Source organism: Pygocentrus nattereri, chromosome 11 (genome assembly GCF_015220715.1).
Source record: "Pygocentrus nattereri isolate fPygNat1 chromosome 11, fPygNat1.pri, whole genome shotgun sequence".
NCBI classification, from domain to species: Eukaryota; Metazoa; Chordata; class Actinopteri; order Characiformes; family Serrasalmidae; genus Pygocentrus; species Pygocentrus nattereri.
Window position 1 is genome coordinate 36,088,359 of NC_051221.1, and position 22,049 is coordinate 36,110,407.

General features: G+C 41.7%; 1 protein-coding gene across 5 annotated transcripts; it reads right to left on the reverse strand.

The window, feature by feature from the left end:
* Nucleotides 1-3,440: 3,440 nt before the first annotated feature.
* upf2 (UPF2 regulator of nonsense mediated mRNA decay) lies at nucleotides 3,441-21,042 on the reverse strand. Of its 5 annotated transcripts, none has more exons than XM_037542767.1 (23): nucleotides 20,920-21,042; nucleotides 19,259-19,642; nucleotides 17,934-18,713; nucleotides 16,913-17,073; nucleotides 16,350-16,541; nucleotides 16,092-16,247; nucleotides 14,647-14,685; nucleotides 14,327-14,430; nucleotides 13,613-13,698; nucleotides 13,153-13,261; nucleotides 12,767-12,880; nucleotides 12,568-12,684; nucleotides 11,920-12,105; nucleotides 11,532-11,735; nucleotides 11,061-11,336; nucleotides 10,089-10,272; nucleotides 8,257-8,408; nucleotides 7,458-7,559; nucleotides 7,262-7,360; nucleotides 6,719-6,886; nucleotides 6,271-6,412; nucleotides 5,269-5,389; nucleotides 3,441-4,532 (listed from the first exon to the last, which is right to left on the reverse strand). In XM_037542767.1, exons 2-23 carry the CDS (start codon nucleotides 19,630-19,632, stop codon nucleotides 4,523-4,525), a joined length of 3,876 nt encoding a protein of 1,291 aa, XP_037398664.1. In that variant the 5' UTR covers nucleotides 19,633-19,642; nucleotides 20,920-21,042; the 3' UTR covers nucleotides 3,441-4,522. The 5 variants fall into 5 exon arrangements, with proteins under 5 accessions (XP_037398664.1, XP_017571190.1, XP_037398663.1 ...); XM_017715701.2 differs by having other exon boundaries at nucleotides 6,719-6,889; XM_037542766.1 differs by lacking the exon at nucleotides 20,920-21,042 and adding an exon at nucleotides 19,766-20,188 and having other exon boundaries at nucleotides 6,719-6,889.
* Between the last annotated feature and the right edge of the window lie 1,007 nt (nucleotides 21,043-22,049).

Sequence of the window (22,049 nt, forward strand, 5' to 3'; positions counted from 1 at the left end):
ATATGTGAAAATGTCCAAATTAGTAGAATCAGTAAAATAGTTGTGGCCTTTGCCTCATGAAGTCCGGCTGTGACCTGCTGCAAAACAAGAATATCTAAAAATGACCAATGCCAAGATGAAGATATCTGACTCAAATCAACCTTTCAAAATAGATTGTTTTGGAAGCTGTTAAAGTTGCCTTGTTTTGTTTTCTGAAAGTTAAGAGTTACGTTAGAATAGTCTCCTAATAAAAGTAATTACAGACTGTAGTCGATCTGTTTCTCTTTTACCCTGGTCTTCTGGGGTCAGGACCCCCGACAGCACCACAGAGCAGGTATTATTTGGGTGGTGGGTCATTCTCAGCACTGCTGTGACACAACCATGATGGTTGTGTGTTAGTGTGTTCTGCTGGTACGAGTGGATCAGACACAGCAGCGCTGCTGGAGTTTTAAACACTCCACTGTGTCCACTCACTGTCCACTCGATTAGACACAGCTACCTTGATGGTCCACCTTGTAGATGTAAAGTCAGAGACGACAGCTCATCTGCTGCTGCACAGTTTGTGTTGGTCATCCTCTAAGTTCTTCCTCAGTGGTCACAGGACACTGCTCACAGGACGCTGTTGGCTGGATATTTTTGGTTGGTGGACTATTCTTAGTCCAGCAGTGACACGGAGGTGTTAAACTCCAGTAGGACTGCTGTGTCTGATCCACTCAGACCAGTGCAAGACACACTAACACACCACCACCACATCAGTGTTACTGTAGAGCAGACAATGATCCAGCACCTAAATAGTACCTGCTGTGCAGTGGTCTTGTGGGGGTCCTGACTATTGGAGAACAGGGTAAAAGGGGGCTAACAAAGTATCAGAGAAACAGATGGACTACAGTCTGTAACTGTAGAGCTACAATGTTCACAATAGTAAGTGGAGCTGATAAAATGAACAAAAAATGCAGGTAACAGGAGGTGGTCAGAATGAAGCGGTCAGTTGGTGTTTACTGAGAAAAAAATGGGGTCTACAATTCAATTAGATGTTCTCTCAGTACCAGCACATTCTTTAGATGAAATCTGTAGATTACCAAATGCACTTTGCACTTTACCTGTGCTGTTATTCTCAGGGGTTCAATATCTCAGTGACCAAAATTCCATATAGAAAAGTTGATCTCAGTGCTTGTATTGTTTGTTTCCTGCAGTGATGCACTCATTAAAAAGGCTGAAACAGAACTAGATGACCATCCTAAAAGCATTTGGTAACACTTTATTTGAAGGCTACCTACATAAGGAGTTCATGACGCATTCATAAGCACTGAATAATGTGGTTATGAAGCACTGCTTGAACATTTATTAAGTGCTTATGTCGGTTCTCGCAACCTGACATAAGATGTTTTATGAAATAAATGACATTGTACTGACATAATAAGAATAAACGTTGAACATATTTACAGCACTAAACACATTTAAAACACTATACATAACTATTTATGTCAGCATTCTTAAGACGACATTGTACTGATATCAGGTTAAATATGCCTGGAAACCACCCCCTCTTCCCTCCATGGTGTGGATAAGATGATTGATGCAATTATGTATAGGGTTTAAATATGTTTAGCGCTGTAAATATGTTCGACGTTTATTCTTATTATGTCAGTACAATGTCATTTATTTAATAAAACATCTTATGTCAGGTTGCGAGAACCGAAATAAGCACTTAATAAATGTTCAAGCAGTGCTTCATAAACACATTATTCAGTGCTTCTGAATGCGTCATAAAGCCCTTATGTAGGTAGCCTTCAAAGAAAGTGTTCCAATTCATTTTCTCCATTCTGATTCCTGAGTGATGATTAAGTATCCAGTCCTCGTGTTTATGTTCAGATGAGGTGAGGTGAGGTAACGGGGTTTGGTCCGGCTCTACCTGCTGTGCTGGAGACCAGGAGTAAAACTGCACACTGAGCTCAGTCAGCAGCAGCACAGGTGAAGCTGGTTAATGTCATTTCTTTGTTCTGCTCTGCTCCTCTGAAACAGGCCTGACATGTCAGTTAGAGCAGAATGCAGCAGAACGGGCTGCTGGTGTGCTCAGACAGGTACGGTCACTCCGCCTTCAGCCAGCTTACTCACACATTCAGAGCTTCCCATCAGACGAGCTGTGCTTTACACATTTAGGAAGTACAGAGTGACGGTTTGGAATGCCAGGGACTCACAACATCGTCACTATTCATTTCCAGATGCTCCAAGATGTTAACTCTGTCCGCCTCATATGTCAAATTGTGATTTACTACATGATTGATTTAATGATTCCTGCCTGAAAGGTGTATGTTAAATTATTTCAGTTAAGACTACATGACTGATTCAAAAGGGAATTAAACCTATTTTTAAACATCTCTACACAATGTACTTACTGTGTCAATGAGATGTAAACATTACTGAGTGGTCTGATGTGAGAAGGAGCACTGTAGACATGTAAAATAAAAAATAGGAACCTGCTTCTTCCTAATGGGAAGTGACATTGATAACATATCGACCACTAGTTTCCTGTAGGACACCTTCACATCCCAACAGAAAACCGTCGGATAGATCTAGACTCAGTCCCAGAACACCTGTTGAACCATTAGCATCTCTCAGTGTTTCTCAACTCTGGTCCTGGAGGCCCACTGCCCTGTACTGTTTAGTGTTTGCTCTGCTCCCAATTCACCTGATCCAACTGATAAGCTCATTAACAGCCCATGGTTGAGTGTTAAAGCAGGAAAAGCACAAAATGTGCTGGAAGGGGTTTCCTGGCCCAGGGTTGTGAAAGAGCTTCACAACAGGGGTCACGCCTCCTCCTGGAGATCTACTTTCCTGTAGAGTTTCGCTCCAACCTGCAATAACATGCTGCCCATTCCATCACCTATCACTAATGCGTCTGATGCAGCCAATCAAGGACTTCTGAATTACGTTTGGAACTTCACCCTGCGGGAAAGGAAATGTTTGGTGACCTCTGCTTTACACTTTGATATCAACCCACCCGGAAAACACAAAATACGATCACTGACTACTGGACACAATCAGGGACCAAGTAAAACGTTTAATGCTTTTTAAAATTTCTTTCCAGCAGGGATTTTACTATAAATTAATAAAAAATGGGTTTCTCATCTCCAGGCTCACTGCCCTGCACATTTTAGTGTGTTCCCTGCTCTCAACAGACCTGATCCAGATACTCAGCACATTAACACCACCTCACTGAGCAGAAAAAAACTAAACCGTGCAATGGGCCTCCAGGACCAGGGTTGAGAAACACTGCTACACAAAATGGCAAATGACTCCACGTCTTCTGAGTTTTTATGCATAATGCTGAGAATGCAGGACATTCATAACCATTTCATGCAATATTTTTCTGTGACTGAACTTTCAGATGTCTGGTTCCTATCACTACTGTGAATAAAAAGTCACTGGGTTCCTCTAGAACAGAGACATTACACATCAACTCACTCTGACTCGCTTTATTTACTTAACTCATACACAAGGCTTGTGTTTCATTTCCATATTTCATGTTTTGGAGGATGTACTGTACTCATCATGATATCACTAAGTCAGAAATGACAAACAGATGAGGTCAATCAGATACAAAGTCCACAGCAATTAAGTCACTTTAATGCAATATTATTAATATTCACTGACAGCTTGAATTGCTGGCCTAAGCCATCTCTAAGTACACATTCATATATTAAGATATTATAAGCTACTGAACAGAGAGAAAATCACAAAGAAACCCATCAGTTAATCTGAAAATCAGCCTCGTTTTACAGAGAAAGCACTTGCTCATTTGCTGAAATGCTGCTGTACAGCACAAAGCGGAAAGAAAGAGAAGATCTAGGAGTGCAAAAGGTCTACAACTCAGGAGATGTGTCGAAGGCTTGCCCATGAAAAAATAAACGATATTTCCCTCCAATCAACTCCTCCTCTGCTCCGGCTGAGGAAAGCAGCACGTCCCACAGTACCCTCACACTTCCATCTTTCAAGCTGCCTTTGTGAAGATTCAGTCCTCGTTTTTAATTTTCACAAACAGCACTACATTCTTGCATCTCTCGCTTGGTCACTGTACCACGTTCGCCTCATCATTGTGTGATGTGGAGGTTGACTCGTGGTTTGTAACGCTGCAGAAAGGAGAGAGCTCCTCTATTTACCAGCGGTTTAAAGAAGAAACAACTAAACTCTCTCACACCACTCACTGAGCCCATCACAAACAACCACACACGCCTCAGTCTTCGCTCTGGAGCCTGTCGGTCTGTCCGTCTCACCGTCTATCTGTACATGTATATGTGTGGGTCTGTCCGTGTCTGTGTGTGAGCGGTGCTGGAGGTGGAATTCCTCCAGCTCTGCCGCTGATGATGCTCATCTTTCCTCCTCTCTCTCGCTCGCTCTCCTCTCAGGTTGCCATGGTGAGGTTGGAGTCTGTAGGTCTGTCTGTAGCAGGTGCGCACTCCCTGCCAGTACAGGGAAGACCAAGTGCACCATGCTCTCGCTTTCTGTTTCTCTCTCTCCTTCACGCGATCACTCACTCGCTCAATCAGCGTCTCCTACAAAGCAGAATAGCAGGTTTACTGTGAGCAGCCCACAATAACACCCCCGAAACAGACACATCACTGAAGTCCATGTCCCTTCGTACAGTGATGTGCAGCAGCACCAATGCGCAGATAGATATTTGCATGTGGATGCAAGTGTTTATGTGCACTCTTGTTCAGTTAGACAGAGCCACAACCTAAAATACACATGCAAAACATATTTATTGCATAAACAATGTTGGACAGACATTTTTGTCATAGAGAAATTATATCGGACATCGAACAACAGAAACATGTAAGTGATAAACATGCTTTATTTACATATGCTTCTTAAGCAAAAACAAAATTATTCAGTCTTTAGATAACATTGTCTGATCTTGACTGTCTGGCATCTGTGGTATAGATGAAACTGCTGTAGAGAGGTTGACAACTGTCAGTCTCTTAAGTCTCTGCTGGAACTGCCACAGCAGACTGATGTGAGTAAGATGTATAGGGGCAGTTTCAGGCTTGATGACTGATGCTGGATGGGCTGTATCAGCATGGCTGCTTTCCTAGCTGTGTTGCCTCTCTCCCTCCAATTTTAGTCACTCGACTGCGCCTCTGGCTCGCCCTACTCTCCTCTCTGCCCACAGATACAGCAACCAGCAATTACTCACAGCATACCGTGAGTCTGACCACAGTCAACATACGTCACAGATACACATATATAGCAGCATATACGCCATATATACTTTCTTTCAGCATGTCTTACCTCCCCCCGGTCTTGAATATCAGGTCTGCATTAGGAGCCCCTTTAGGGTGCTGATAGCGTGGCCGGCGCTCTCGGTTTGTGTTGGCAGGTGCAGGTCTCTGAGCTAGCGACTGCATCATCTCTGTTTGTACACACAAATTAAGTCAATAAAAGCACAGGCAAGGATATTTATAGTAACGTAAAGCTAATGTAAATTGTGCTTCAAATAAGTGGTCACATAAGCCTTATTGCTCAATCGATGTATCAATTGACTTGATAATGTTATGTTATTGCATATGCTTTGTTCACACTCGAGCAAACTGGATTTGTTGCTTACTTTTTAGACCAATGATTCAAATTCAGTTACAAGCAAAGAGTTACAATTGCCAGACTAGTAGCATTTGCTTGCATATCCAAACTGGTTGCTGTAGTAAAGCTGCAACTGACTAGGTAGGAGAAAAACTTAGCAAACAAATGATGACAACTAACTCCTAGAACAATTACATTATATTTCATAGTGGTGTTTCACTTGATATTAACAACAGCAAGAACAGAATGTGTTATTGGTGTAGGCTGACCTGGTCACCAAATTGCTAACAAGCTATAGGCTATAACAGTTTAGACAGGCTTTGATTTCAAATTGAATGAAGCAGTCACTGTAAACTACAAAAGTACATAATGTTACCTAAATGTGAAAAGTTCTACTATCTGTGTTTAAGCTATAATATCTGAATGTATGCTGCTGACAAACAAAAAACATATGAAATTTGATCTGACTGGTCAAGCTAATTCACATATCCATAAATCTGATTTGATTCAGATTGAAAAGCCCCCACAAATGGGGTTAAATATGTTTGGAAAAAGAAAATCTGCCCTGCTCAAATCTGATCTGAGCTGTCTGTCTGAACATGGCCTAAATCGATTTGAAAACAAAATACCTGTTACATTTAGGCAAAATAGGAGGATTTGTGCCACTTGTTAATGTTAACATAACCTACGTAACCCCAGTTTTTGTCTCCTCACCCTGGTAGTCCTCCTGTTCCTGTCGCTCATTGATGTCCAAAGTGAGCTTCTTCATACGCATGCGCTCCTCTTGTTCTGCCTGCTGCTGGTTGAAGTGATTGGCGGCCAGGTGAGATGACAGTGGAACATTCAGGATCTTAAACTACAGAGAACAAGATTTTAGTCCACACAAACTAGGTTTATTTGAATCAGTAATACAGTATAATGTAATGTGGGCGACCAGCAATACGACAGCAGGGGTTTGCTGTGAGATTAAGTAGAAAGTCCACAGAAACATGGAGCAAGTAGTGTAGAGGGCTGTGTGTGTGAGTAGCTTCTCAACAGTGCATGGTTCTGTGTGCTACAGTTTACTCTCCCAAAGCCACTTCCTGAACACACCCTACCGCTTCGGACCAAAACCACACATTCCACAGCCAACACACACACTCCCACACACACACACACAGACCTGTTGTTTGTTGCCTTTCCTGGTCAGCATGACAAACTGCATGGTGTCGTTGATGTCTGTGTCGGTCTCTGCTGTACAAGAAGGTGCAGGGCCTTTCTTTAGCTGGCTCTTCAGATGCAGTGGAATAGCAACATCAAGCTGATGCACCTTCACTGCTTCCCCGCTGCGCTGCTATTCACCCACACACACGAGCACACAGACATTAAATACTTGGTTCCACATAAAAGACAATTTAATCAAAGGCTTCCACATATATAGGAAAAACAGAAGTCCAACACAGCACAGTTCTTGGACTAAGGAAGTGTCCTCCTTTGCAAACAGCCAAGTTGCCTATAAAGACTGAGACGATGCTTTACAAGCTGTTAAACCTTTTTGAAAACAACTAGGAACTAGGGATGCACCAATATGAATTGCAGGCCGACGCAGACACCTGTCGTCTTTCCCATGTGTATTTCTGCTAATGCCAATAAACATTAATAAAACATACAACTTAGAAATGTAAGGTTAGAACTGTGCAGAAATGTTCAAGGTTAGGGCACATACCTGCAGGTTCTCCAGCATCATCTTGTCCAGAGCCTGAATAAAGTCATCATCCTCAGCACAGGCCACATGTTTCAGACCTCCGCCTCGAATCATCACCTCCTACACAGCAGCAGCACAAACATTTTTATTCACAGCAACTGTTTTTCAATAAATTTCCTGCTTGCCCCCCCCATCATCAGATCTGCGGTATGCTTACATTGTTCTCCTCGTCTGTCTCGTTCTCTTTGTTGGAGTCGGTCAGGTAGTCCGTGTTCTCTTCCTCCTCCTCCCGCTCCTCTTCCTCATTCTCTGAGCCTTCCTGCATGTGTACAGGGTCATAATCTTGAATGCAAGAAAGGAATCTCACAAAAGCTCTCCAAGGATGTTTACACCAGCATTTCCGTTCTGCTCTGTTTGTATGTTTAGTTTCTGCGTCTGTGATACAGACAGAATTGACAGAACACACAAACCTGGGCCATATCATCCTGAATTCGGACCAGGCATTACAGCAGGAGTGCAAGACCACCTTCCTTCAGTCTATAACATTACAAGTCACTACACATTGAAAAATAACTATTTCAGAAATGGCATTTCTGCAATAGTGCTCCACTCAGAACACATTCTCTCACACTCTGTCGGGTGTGGGATGGCAACGCTGTGTCAGACTAGTGTAAATTTCTGATTTCACAAAAATTATATTTAATTCTTTAAAAAAAAAAAAAACACCTAAATGGGTCACAATATGTCAACTCTTGTTTTATTACAGTATGATTTAGAATCATAATTTAAAATGCACTAAAACCAAATGTGACTGGAAGAACTATTTACCCAGTAGTGGAATACAGACAGTTAAAACCATACACCAGTACTCTTGATATTTACATTTGAAAACAGCCCAAATATTATAGTCACAAAAAGAGCACATACTGAATGTTATTACAATCAGTTACAACATTCTAAAATAAAAGTACAAAATTTGAAACCTAAAATGTGTCACTCTGTTCTGTTCTTCTTACCTCTTCTTCTGGTTCATTCATTTCGCTTTCATTTCCAGACTGCTCTTCCGTCTCTGCTCCACCTTCATCATCATCATCCTCGTCTTCCTCATCTAAAGCCTCTCCCTCCCCCATGGCGCTGGAACAACGACCATCCTTCTCCATGGCCAAGCCTGGACACATACACACCCCAACACACACAATGTTTGCCATGTCGATTATGAGAACAATAGCAGTCATATCTAAGGGCTGAGGCATTTACAATGCAGCTGGAATGAGTCTTTTGTCTATTGCGTGCACTTAGGCCAATAGACGTCCTGTTTCACTTTCATGGGCTTATCTTGCTTATTCAAATTTCCTTTCATATTCAGAAGCTACCTCAACAGTTATGACTTACAATTACAAACAATGTATTATTGCACCGAGTAATATGAATACATCTAGTCATATTTTAATGTTCTTTGCCTCTGTAATCTGAAGATATGGCAGCATTCTCACCCATAAACACAACTTAAGGACTCTTAACTGGGTTTACATTACTAACTATGAGCGGAATGTGCACCGGATGCTTTGACCTAATCCGTGCAAAGGCTCTGTAGCAAACCAGAACTGCATTCTATTGGTCACACAAATGGAAGAATGAGACAAAAGCAAAACGTGATTCACAAAACAGACACAACTCTCTCTTTCGCACATATGTACACACACAAAAAAAAAAAAAAAAAAAAAATCAACCCTCACACAGCTACTATTAGGGGGCTGGATCATTCTCTGCACTACAGTAACACTGATGTAGTGTTGGTGTGTTAGTGTGTGTTGCACTGGTGTGATTAGATCAGACACAGCAGTGCTGCTGGAGTTTAACACCTCCGTGTCACTGCTGGACTGAGAAATGTCCACCAACCAAAAATATCCAGCCAACAGCACCCTGTAGGCAGCATCCTGTGACCACTGATGAAGGACTAGAGGATGATCAACACAAACTGTGCAGCAGCAGATGAGCTATCGTCTCTGACTTTACATCTACAAGGTGGACTGACAAGGTAGGAGCGTCTAATAATGTGGACAATAAGTGGACAGTGTTTAAAAACTCCAGCAGCACTGCTGTGTCTGATTCACTCGTACCAGCACAATTCACACCAACACATCACCCCCATGTCAGTGTTACTGCAGTGCTAAGATTGATCCACCACCCAAACAGTACCTGCTTTGGGAGGGTCCATGGAGGTCCTAACCACTGAAGAACAGGGTAAAAGGGGGCTAACAAACTTTTTGACAAAGACAAAAACGATCATGAACAATCAACAGTGCCATAACTTCATGTTACTAAAGCCTCTACAAGCAAACATGATTTTAAAAATATATTTTACAGAAAACCAGAGTTTTTCTTTCTGCATTATGGCTGAAAAGGAGGTACATTAGTACCCTCTTTGAAACACAACAAGAAGACATAAAAAGATTCCTATTATATCTGCCTGTGCTGCAAGAAGAAGCTCCTTTAATAAACAATAAGCCCATCTATACAGACACAGGCGTGACTGCATTCCAAGTTAAACAGTGATATGAGAGTGCAGCGTTAAAGGTGTTCTGTTGCCACTGCAGGCATGATACCATTACATGTGCTGAAGGAATGCAACATTTTCTCTCTCTCTTCTTCAGGTATGTAGGTGTGAAGAGAGAATGAATGAAAGGAGGCCAGGCACAATGAACAACCCTGAAAATGAGTCACTGAACTACCACACATACACACACAGGAATGCTGCTTAGCAGGGATGACAGAAACACAGAACTGGGATGACTAGCACAATAACCACACACACGCGCGTGCACATAGAAAAGAGGTGGTGAATTACCCAGTTTGACGAGGACCTCTCTTTCGAGTTCAGTGACATGTCGACAGGCATCCTCCAGTGAGCTGCACAGGTGCATTTTGGGCCTCAAAAGCTCCAGCATATCACTGATCATGTAGTCAATATCAATGGGGAAGGGGTGATCTTTAGTCCATACCTCTAAACTCTTCTTCCACCAGATATACCTCTACAAAACACACACACACACACACACACACACACACACACACACACATTTTAACTTGTTCTGTCAACGCTGACTGGTCAAAACATTTTTAGCAAATTTGAATCACATGCTTATAGAGCGCATATTCACATTTTAAATTATGTTACTAATTTAACATTTCGTTATATAAATGGTAACAGTGCTGCACATGAGCGCTTGTGCTCCAACACAAATAAACAAAAAATGAAAGATGTGTTAAATATAAAACATTTGAAAAAGAACCATCCACGCAGTCAGTGATTTAACTGTTCTGTTTACTAAACAAATCTTTATAAATTAAAAAAAAAACTTTAAATTTTTAAAAAGATTTTAAAAGGAAGTGAAATTCTTTGAGTAAATTACACCATTCAATGCATTAAGAAACAGTGGTGTGCGTTAAGACCCTTAAAACATTTCATGGATTTCCTGAACTTTGTTTTTTTTTAAACTGGCAACACCTTAAGACTGAACTCAATCGTTCCCTGAACTTCTGCCAGCCAGACATTACTGACAGAAACATTTCCGCTCACAAAAGAAAACATGAGTCAGGTGCCACTGGTAATTACTTAAAACCAAATGTGCTAGCATATTTAGCCAGAAAGTGTTCATTTGAAAATGTTACCAAACGTTTGTGCCAGCACTTCCAAGTTTTATCTTTGAGGGCAAAATTACACAGCAGCTCCCACTAATTAAAAATAGCTAAACATGATGGTTCCTCTTTAAATGTATGAAAAAAAAAAACATTCATGATAACCTGATAACCCTCAAACCTGGAAATAGATGAGGAAGCAGTCAAGCTTTCTCTTGCTGGAGCCACGGTCGAAATACTGCCCACATGTGTCAAGCAGGGTGCAGACCAAGCGGATGCGGAACAGGTGCTCAGGAGGGTCCAGAGGACTGGGCGTGCCATCAGTGCTCACACCGAATGAAATGAATGAGAAAAGGGTGCGGAAGATCACAGCTGACTCCACCATGCGGTAGTTGTAGAGCTCCCCCAGAAACTTTGCACTGCTAATACGCCGCTGGTTAAACTTTGGTTGGTTCACCTAAGAACCAGAACATAAAGATTGCTTTCTTACTATTATTGCTTTGACACACAACAAACAACATGACAAAAAAAAAAAATACAGAAACAAAAGTACACAGGAAAAACACAGACTGGTCAGACTGGTCATAAATCTATCCATCATGTCTCCTGGTGCTACAATTAAGCATGCAGGTGCACACGCAGACACACGTACTTCCATGCCAAGACGGATGTCCTCCAGCACCCCGTCCACTACATGTATACCCACATCCTCCTGGTATGCAACTAGACCAGCCAGCAAGTTAGCTACACAGTGAATGCTGTTGTACTTCACATTCCATATGTTCACCATGCAGCAAATCAGATAACTCTTCATATCTGGATCCTGCCAGGGCAACTTTCGCATCTGTCTCAAAACCTAAAACACAAACATATACAAAAAAGATTTCTGATACCTTCTTGCTTTGTAATGCACAAAAATAACAAAATAACTTGCTGACCTGTTGGTCTGACTGTACTGAGCAACAGTGCTAGTGTATGTAAGGGAAAGTGAGATAAAACAGAAGAGAGTGACAAGAGTGCTACAGAAGCCAAGTACAAACCTTTTCAGTGGTAACCTTAGACAGATCTTTGTAGAGCAGCTTGCGAATATACTCCTGTAGTGGAGGCCTCTTCTTGCGCACAGTTTTCTCCATGGGTGGTGGATTGCAGTAGTAGTAGGCATTCTCCACCATAGTCACATACCGCGCATCCAGATGTTGCGCCTGTTTTTTACGCATCATTTGTTCCTAAAAGGCACAAATGCAGTGCGTGATGTAGACATGTGACAGAACTGAGTGTATAATTAAAAGGAGTGAAGTGCACTGGGTTAATGAAACTGAGTTAATTAAAAGAATCAGGTTAAGCCTAGTGTCTGATCATGTATTAGGGAGCTGATCTGTGCTCTTGGATAAAGCAGATACAGTTGATGAATGCTGGTGATTAATCTGACAGGTTTTTGGGGCAGCACACTTGAGAAAGGCAAAGAACAAGGAGAGGGGGGTGGGGGAAGAGAGCAGAAAAAGTGTCCGTGCTATGTAACAACATTTTCTTACGCTGATAGACAAAGACTAGCAGTGACAGGAATCAGTCCACCATCATGATTTGTATCACAGTTGTGCTTTATGGATAGGAAAGAACTGAGAGCTATCGCAAAGCATGTGACTTGCTCAGTGTGTGTTTACGTATGCACGTCTGTATATGTGTCTCACCAGTAGAACGCTGGTACGCAGGTGAGATTCTGGCGACCTGAAGAGAAAGCGCCCGCATGTCTCAAGCAGAGTGCAGGCCATTTCAATATGGTGATGAGAGAAATCAGACAACAGCATCTACAGATCACACATACACACAGTTACCTTCTACAAAGTGAAAATATGCAGTTGTGACTCTTGCTGTGGAAAGTTTACACACCTTCAGACAATGCAGAGTGTCTGTTTTCGAAAACATTTTGAATTTGGCCAACTCCCCGATAAACCTCACAGTCTTATTCTTGGTCTCAATGTTGATTTGGTCCTTCTTTCTTACCTACAGAAGAAATGAAGAGTTTGTATACAAAAGTTTAAATAACCTGGTGAAAGTACATGTCTTCATTTTTTCTCTATATAAAACACCTAAATAAAACACTTTTCTGCTAATTTTAGTGCATCATTTCTCTTTATTGGAGTTATTTTTAACATTGTTATATTCAGAAAATAAACAGTAATTATGCATTAAAATGTGCAGAAATGTATTCTTTAGAGAGGATGTCTTAACTTAGTATTACTTAGATAATGAAAGACAACGAGGCAGATACACACATGGAATCTGAAGTCTCCCCTCAGCATGGAGCAGAGATCCTCTGCAACATCTGACATGCAGGGGTGCAGAGTCGCCACCAGCCTTGAGTAGAACGGCAACAGATCCAGCCTAATAGCATGAGATGGAAACATATTTAAAACATGTAATAAACAAACCATTGGATCAGTTAAATGTCTAACTGCCAATGTTCTAGAGCTGTTACTCTACAGCAAACACACTTAAATAAAACTTTATTTAATCGTTTTCTGCAAATTTTAGTGCCAAATTTTAAGAGATCAACTAACTAAAGAGGTGGAATCAAGTGTGCTTCTGCTTGACAAGACTGGATAAGTGGATAAGACCTGAGATCTCTGTCTTAGAGTGACATTAAATGAAAGAAGCAACAGCTCCATCTAGTGTAAAAACAGACTGATGTTCATTTAATGTGTTCAAGGTAAATGGAAAGGAGAGTTAACACACCTTTGCCTAGGAACAGTGAAGAGGGCACGAACAAGCTTCCTGCGGTTAGATTTAGTGTTCATATTCATACAGAAGTCCATTGCCGCCTGGAAGTAATCATGCAAAGTTTAATAAAGAGTTTAATTTCTGATATTTTAAAATAAGACAAAACACAAAAACAAGTTACAGTGCACTATATTACACAAGTAGTCCCATCATTTAACCTTGTTGTCAAATGAAGGTTCATAAAGCATTACAATCGTTTCATATGTTATTCATATTAATGTGAGACACTTTTTTTCAGCAAGAAATAGTAGGCTTCATTCTTCAATATCTTCCCACGTTTTTTCTTAAATGTGCTCTTGTAAATAGTCCTAAGAAAAGGTCTGTCAGATTAATTACGTGCTCATAAACCACAGAACTGTTTGCTCCTTTGTGCTTGAGTGTGTGTAGATTCTGCTCTTACCTAAAAACAAATCCTAAATAAGAAAACACTGAGGAATACTATTTAGAAAAAAGCACACAAAAGCCAGTAGGGCATAGGACAACCAAGCTACATATTTTGGTTCTGTCTTGTGTGACAGGTCTAGTATTGTTCATACGGGATACACCCACTCTCATTTATACATACTATTTAAAGAAGTCTGATATCATAAAACCAGGCGGGGCTGAATAAATAGTTTTATGAGTGCCGAGCCGAATATTCTTGTATGAATGATGTGCCTGTGTGTTTACCTTGTCAATCAGGTCTCTATTGACACAGTTGGGAAGCTGTTGGATGAAGGCGTCAACGATGAGTTTAAGATGAGATCCAGTGCTGGCTTCCTCATCTTCTTGTTCTACACACGTGCACACAGACAGCCACATTAAATGAAGAAAAAAAAAAAAAAACACAGCTACTGAAGTGACGGCATAACTGTCCCTAATATACACACACACACACACACACACACACACACACACACACACACACACACACACACACACACACACACACACACACACTTTAAAATTGCCCTTGTTTGTTTAATTGTCCTTAAACAATGAAAAACTACCTGAAGCAGTCTGATGAGAATGTGGCCTTGAATATTTCCCTACAAGTGAATGACAAGACAGTAGGAGTAACGGTACATTCAGTCTAAGATGAATGGATTCTCAATACTGAGTTCATGATTTCACATTCTCACAATATTGTGAACAAAATTCAACAGAAGAAAGACTTTGACTGTCCATGTTAATGCACAGCTTATTATTTTTCGAATGCTCATTCTCACAGTCACAACGCATTGCAACACCCCTACAAGACATCAGGTTATATGATAACGTGATATTAACATTAGTGCTTTCAGGTAATCTGTACTAAGAAATTCTTTAGTATTGACTATATTTTTATATTTTTAATTTTTTTCTTGGTAAATACCAAAGGAAATGCCAGCGTAATTCTAACATGTGGTCTGATACTACATAATGTGCAGCACCAAAGCTGAGAGGACATGGACAAAGCCTGTGAATGGAGTTCTCTCTGACCCTAACCTTATTCCTTAAAGACATTTCCATACGTTTGACATCACAGAAATATAGACTAGTGTTGGTGTGTGCACTTTAGGGCTGCAACTACTGAATTTTTAATTTTCTTAATAATCTATACATTTTTCAAATATTCTATAAGAATAAGAAAGGCTTAAGATAGGTTTCACTTAATAAATGAAAATTTTTTAATCGGTCTTATTTTTCAGTTAGTTAATTGTTAGTATTTATCTAAGCTTTATTTTTTATTAGTTATTATTAGTAATATTGTTGTTATCAATTAGTATTACTTAATAATGAAACAATTACATTTTATGCCACTCCTCACAGCAAGTGGCACAAAATGCCCTTCCGAGGAATCCTGTTCAACTTGGCAACCCTGACAAGGTGGTTGAGACTGCATCAGCGTCACTCATGAGTAGTGCAGGAGAAAAAAAAACAAAACAAAAAAAAAACAACAACACCTTTTTAACTACTGAAAATGTTTTTAGCTCCAAAAAGCTTTATACCATGTGCTTAACTCAGCTGTGTTAATCTTAATGCCCAGTGCAGTTTTAATAAGTTTCTTTCTGCTCTTGACAGCAACCTTTCTAGAGTGCGTGCTCTCGTTTATTCTCCGAAATAATTGCGTTGAAAGCAAGCTAATTGGCCATTCAGAGCATTAGGAAAAGCATTTGGATTGCATCGGGCAATTAAAATGAGCTCTAATACACAGTGAGAAATACAGGCTTGATAGCCTTAGTTCTGACTACAGTTTGAGATATTGCAGCTGCTTTGACAAGAAAGGACCGTTTCATTAGATGGACATGAAAAAAGGCTTATCTTGCTCTCTTTCGATGCACTGCTAGTGTGCTTACTTTCATAAAATCGTCCCAGTACTTCACATGGCTTTTCTGTTTTAATTTGAATCACCAAATTTTACTGCATATTTGTAGCTGCCCCAGCACATCTATGCATGTTTGTATGTATCCACCTTGCTCATCCAGGAGTTTCTTGGCTAATTCTTCACTCTCAGCTTCATCAGCAACTTCAAGCTCCAGAGGGTCATCAGTAATGTCCAGAGCCTCTAGCTCCAGCTCCAGCTCCTCAGTGCTGCTCGTCTCCTTCCCTTCACGTCCCTCCTTGATCTCTGCAGGAGGAGGAAAGAATCCAGTTCAATGTAACTAAACTGCCATTCATCTCCTGACACAGCTACACTGAAATTCAATGGATCTTTGGATAACTTCTTTACCTTTGTTCTCGTCCTTGTCTTTGCTCTGGCTGGCCTTCTCATTGTCCTTGAACAGAATGGCAGGTACAAAAGCCTTCAGGTCCACCAGGTTTTCATAGAAGTTTCGCGCATCCTCGTCCTCCCAGATTCCGCCCTCAAGTTCATAGTCTCCAGGCTTCCCTGGAGTGAAGATGTCAATGCCTGGACCGTGCTCTGCAACATGACACACACCTTACTGTAGGGCAGGGGATTTACAACTAGCTCACAATATGATATTCGTTATACTCATAGTACAATACTTATAATGATACATGTGACAGGACTACCAGTCACCCCCCCCCCCCCCCCCCCCTTGACAAAGCTGTCAAGTTAGTTCCAAAGTTAGCTACACTTGCCTGTGAAATATACTTAAATATATCAACTGTGAACACTGTATAAAGATGACAACCAAATTACTGTTTACAGTGTATGTGAACTATGTAGCTACAGCACACTCAAGTAGCAAACCATATGTAAAGAACCACAGACACTGGACAGTCTCAAATGAATGCAATTGTCTCAAATGTCATTGCAAGTGTCTATACCTTCCTGGACAGTCTTATCCTGTGGCAGATCAGGCATGTTTTCATCCAGTAAATCAGCCAGAGACTGAGTGTTAGCCAGCAGCTTCTGATAGCATGTGGCAAATTCCTCATATTGCTTATGCCTGTCCTCACTCAACTCTCCTTTAGAGTGCAGGATACGCCTGAGAGAAAAATAGAGAAAATTAAAACGAGTGATTTGCCAAAAAAAAATCTAATCTACATAATTTTCCACTTAGCCCAGACTTACTGTGAACTAATAAAATGAACAAAACTTCACACGGGGGGCCATTTTAGACAATTATTTTTCTGAATTCTGACCCTCTTTCACACGCATGCACCTGACGCAGGCATACGGATGCTACAGGTCATGATTTCATGGAGCTAGATTCGGCAGACAAGTCGGAATCCAAAACTTGCTGTCTAAAATGCCTATTGTTATCATTTGTAATAGCTTCCATTAAGAAATACTGTGTCCTAAACAGTGATGCACGATAATATTGCAATCAAATTTGTATCAACAGAAACCTGCGTTAAAAAATCTGTTGCCATATGACGGATATTTAGATTTCCCAATATTTCAAAACAATTTTTGATTACATTTATTGTTCTCTGGAAGAGCAGAGTTCTTAGGTGAGACTGGGCTAATGTGCTAAATGTTTGCTCATTTCACTGAATTTGTAACACTACACAAATAAATGTTATGCAGTTATGAAGCGGAAGATAATGGACGGATGGATGGATGGATGGGTGGATGGGTGGATGGATGGGTGGATGGGTGGATGGGTGGATGGACTGATTTCTAGTGATGGTTAGCAATATCAGCCTTAAAGGTTAAAACTAAAGAACAAAATGCGGACAGCAAATATGTCTGACCAACAAAATCTGGAATACGTGGAAAATTACACACATTTATTCATTTTTTTAACCAAGCCATTCTTTTAAGCAAAGTTTAAGAAGCTCTGCTGTTGCTGAGGCATCATTAAACAAAAACTACACTAGATCCATGATGTCATTTACTAACCTGTTCTGCCTTTCAATGTTCTGAAGCTCTCTGTGATCTTTCTTCAGGTGTTTGGTGAGAGAGGTGAAATATTCTCTCAGCAAGTTCTGGAAAGGCTGCTGCTTCTCTGTATTGATAATCTCACTAGGAGGGAATGTCAGGTTGAACTTCTCCGCTGCACTCTTCACTCTACGAGGCACCAGGCCAGCAATGTCATCTCCGCAATGCTTGCAGAAGCTTATCACCACCGAAACGTGAGTATGAGTCTCACGGTCAGCACCGATGATGTTCTTCAGCTGCTCGTAGATGAGTGACAGACCTTCCTTATCAGTAAAGAGACCCACTATGGTCAGCTCAGCAATGAAGCGCAGGTCTGTGCGCAGCTTGCTCACGTTTGGAGACTTCTCCTCTTTACGGGCCTCAAAGTGCCTCTTCCAGGCAGCCAGCAGAAGTGGGGCAAAATCTGCATAGCGCTGGTGGAACAGAGAGCACAGGTGCACGGCACAGCCCACATCTGAAATCTTCAGCTTGGCCTCCACCAGCGAACTGACAGCCTCGCCAATGTACTTGCTGAGGTTAAGGGAAGCAAAGTCATGCGAGAGGGAGTCACGCTGTTGTTCTGTGAGTGTGCGGAGTTTCTTGACAAAGGCAGTGTTTTTCTTGAGGCTGGAGTCCAGACGGCTGAAGAAGGCCTCCTCGGGACGGCTTTCCTGCGCATGCTGGTTTTTCCCTCGCAGCTCCTTCCTGCTTTGATGCCTTTCCCATGCCTCCTGGTGCAACTGCTGAGCTTCCTCTTTCTCCCTACCAGCAAAAACCCATTAGTAACAACCAGTCACAACAGCGCTAAGTGACAGACAGGAGTGTTTCATCTCAAGACTGATTACAAAAGATATCAAATAATGCAGTGCTGTACAACTAGAGGTAGAGGATATGAATATATTTATAGATATTTTGACACATTATATCTGCATGATTTTCTGAGCACATCAGAGATTTAGTCAGTACTTTAAGAACGTGGACCTACTGCATGTTCCTTTACAAAGGGTTAATAGACCTGTTTAACTGGATTTGGTACAGTGCAGTATGAGAAATGTTATATATTTAAAAATATTTCCCTCAATTTATTATAATAAATAAAATATTGCACTACTGGTGCTTTTTAACACTAATCCAGCTTATTAAACCTCTGAAAAACTAAATATTGCATTACACACCATGCACTGTGAAATATCATTTTATTATGCATGCACAGCTTCTCCACATAAATCTCCAGTCAACAGAGAACGTCAATGTGGAAGACATTATCAGCGGCCATCCCTTATCCCAAAAACCTTCAGAAATCTTACTTCAACTGAGCCGCCGCCTCCTCCTTCTGCCGTTTTGCTTCCTCCTCAAGCAGCTTCTTTTCTTGCTCCTCCTGCTGCCTTTTCTCTTCTTCCTCTTTTCTCTTCTGCTCTTCCTCAGCCCTCTGCTTTTCTTCTTCTTTCTTCTTCCGCTCCTTCTCTTCCTTCTTTCTCTTCTCCTCCTCTACTCTTCGCTTCTTGTCATCTGCAGACTTGATGCCGTCTTTCTTGCCACTCATTTTGCCTTCCTCCTTGCCCTTCTCTCTGGAGGAGGTTGGTCGCCTCTCCCCTTCTCTGTCTCGCTCTTTCTCCTTGTTGCTGAAGGAGCTTGTTTCCTTCTCATCCATGTTCACTGACTTTTTGCGTTCAGCAGGCATTCTGCTAAAGCTAAAAAAGAAAAACCTGAGATTAATTTATCATTTTCTAGCTGTTTAATAAACTTCACCACGTAACTAACTGACTTTTGGTAGCACACTGCTACAATAACAACAAACTGGCCGTTAACCTGACCTTCATGTTTGCTTTCCAGTGGTCTTAAGCGTGGTCTGTGAGGGATAACGGCCTGAGGGGACACCTAACGTGATGTTTAAACCTGCAAAACGTAACCTACTGAAGTTTTTACTAATAACTTAGCCAACGTGCTAAGAGCGAGTGGTTTCTGTAACACTAAAGTTGACCCCGGTGGTGGCTAGCTAGCGTTTCCGTTGATTTAACTGACTACAACGCCTCGTCAGGGTTAACGTCGCCCATCATGGTAGTTGATAAAGTCACATACACACCATATCGGCTAACCGGAGAGGGCAGCGGGCTGCACTTGTAGCGCGTAGTGACAGCTGCGCGGTCTTCTGCAAAACATCACAAAGTTAGCTCGCGTTAGCTACCGCCAACTAAAGCCACGCCGTCGGGTTTCGTAGTTTTTTGCACTGTCGTTCGTTTTATCTACGCAGAATCACCAAAAAATCGCAATGAATCAACGTTGCTTTTCTAGAGGTAATAATCAATTAAATACACTACAAGTTGTCGATATACACAAGAAAGCTATTTGCGCCGAAGCACTGAAAAAACCCTAACCCGTGAGGCGCAACGAGGCTGGAGTCAGCCTCTTACTCGCCAGCTGGCTCGTTTGAACGTCCCGTTCCACCTTAAATTGTGCAGCGCCAGAATGTAGGCTAGCTGCTGCACCGTTTAAGCTGAAACGGGAAAATTCGAACAACAAACCGGTTAACAAGAAAAAGACTTCAGCCTCATTGACGGTCACAGGTTAGCACATATGCCCATTAGCAGCTAAGCTAAGCTAAGCTAAGAGCTCAGCCACAGAAACCTAAACAGCTAACAGCTAAGCTAGCTTACGTGCTAGCTGCTGTAAACTTTACGCACCCGCATGGCATTCAGTAAACAGCGTTTAATAACACCCTAATGACGGACAACCAACAAACTCGAGTTATCGTTTTAAACCGTGCGTCTCTACGGCCTGTCCGTAAATGAGAGGGCGGTGAACGGCGTCAGCAACGACTCCTCAGCTCGTCTGAATCTCAGGCCATCCTCAGAGGAGACTGTAAACACCGCCGAGCCGCTAGCAGCTCCGACAGTACAGACGCCAACCTGCACAAAGTCTCATTATAACCCTTAGACCCCGCTGCCTTTAGTTAATAACGTTATCTTACCTTCAAAACGCGTAAAAGGGCATTAAGGTGGTTTCAGCGGGATGGGTTACTTTCTCCTCTCACTGCTGTCGCAGTTAGGACCCCACAACACAACAGGATCGTTCTGTGCGCCTGAACAAAACGCGAAACATTGCAGGGAAGAACTGAAGTCTCAAAGCCTTCAACAGCAGCCTACAAGAAACAAAGCGACTTTATAAAATAATACTTTCATTTACAGAGAGCTTTTCACCCATAACAGCTCAAAGTGCTTTTATTTGAAATAGTGTGTTTAAAAATGAAGCTAAAATTGTAATAAGTTAAGTGATACTTTTTTAATCCCACAAACAGGGAAATTCCACCTCCACATTTAACCCATCCTTGAAGTGAAACACCACATACACTCTAGTGAGCACACACACTAAGAGGCAGTGAGCACACTTGCCCAGAGCGGTGGGCAGCCCTATTCACAGCGCCCGGGGAGCAGTTGGGGGTTAGGTGTCTTGCTCAAGGACACCTCAGGTCATGGCCTGTCGGCAATGGGAATCGAACCAGCAACCTTCCGGTTACAGGGCCAGTTCCCTGACCTCCAGCCCACAACTGCCCCCGAAAAGTAGAAGTAGATTAAAAGATGTGTTTTCAGATGTTTCTGAAGCATGTAGCAGATGGGTTATATGTCTGGTCATGTTATAATTTACAGGGGCTTTCAAGAGCTGAAGTGTACAGCACAAAGGTAACATCCTGAGCAAAGCAGTCAGTGCTGCTTTTGTTATAAATTGTTTGAGCAGTTGAGTGGTCAGTAGGAAATCAGGCTTCAGTTCTGTATGTTTTACATTTATGGCATTTGGCTGACACTCTTATCCAGAGCAACTTACAATTTGATCATTTTACACAGGTAGGCGAAGGCAGTGTTAGGAGTCTTGCCTAAGGACTCTTATTGGTATAGTGTAGGGTGCTTACCCAGGTGGGGGATTGAACTCCAGTCTACAGTGTAGAAGGCAGAGGTGTTACCCACTGCATTACACTAACCACAGTTTTCTTATATAAAGCGGAGGCATTACCAACCCATCTCTTAGCTGTACAACTGGAGTAGTGTCTAGGCCAGGACTGGGCACAGCAGACACAACAGAGCTGCAGGAGTTTCTAAACACTGT

Excerpts from the sequence above, each read along its gene's own strand:
- upf2 (XM_017715701.2), bottom strand. The coding sequence starts at position 19,632 with ATGCCTGCTGAACGCAAAAAGTCAGTGAACATGGATGAGAAGGAAACA. Across the intron at positions 16,542-16,912 it reads GGATAAGACTGTCCAGGAAG|AGCACGGTCCAGGCATTGAC; the intron begins GTATAGACACTT and ends GTCATGTTGCAG. Across the intron at positions 11,736-11,919 it reads CTAAGGTTACCACTGAAAAG|GTTTTGAGACAGATGCGAAA; the intron begins GTTTGTACTTGG and ends TTTGTGTTTTAG.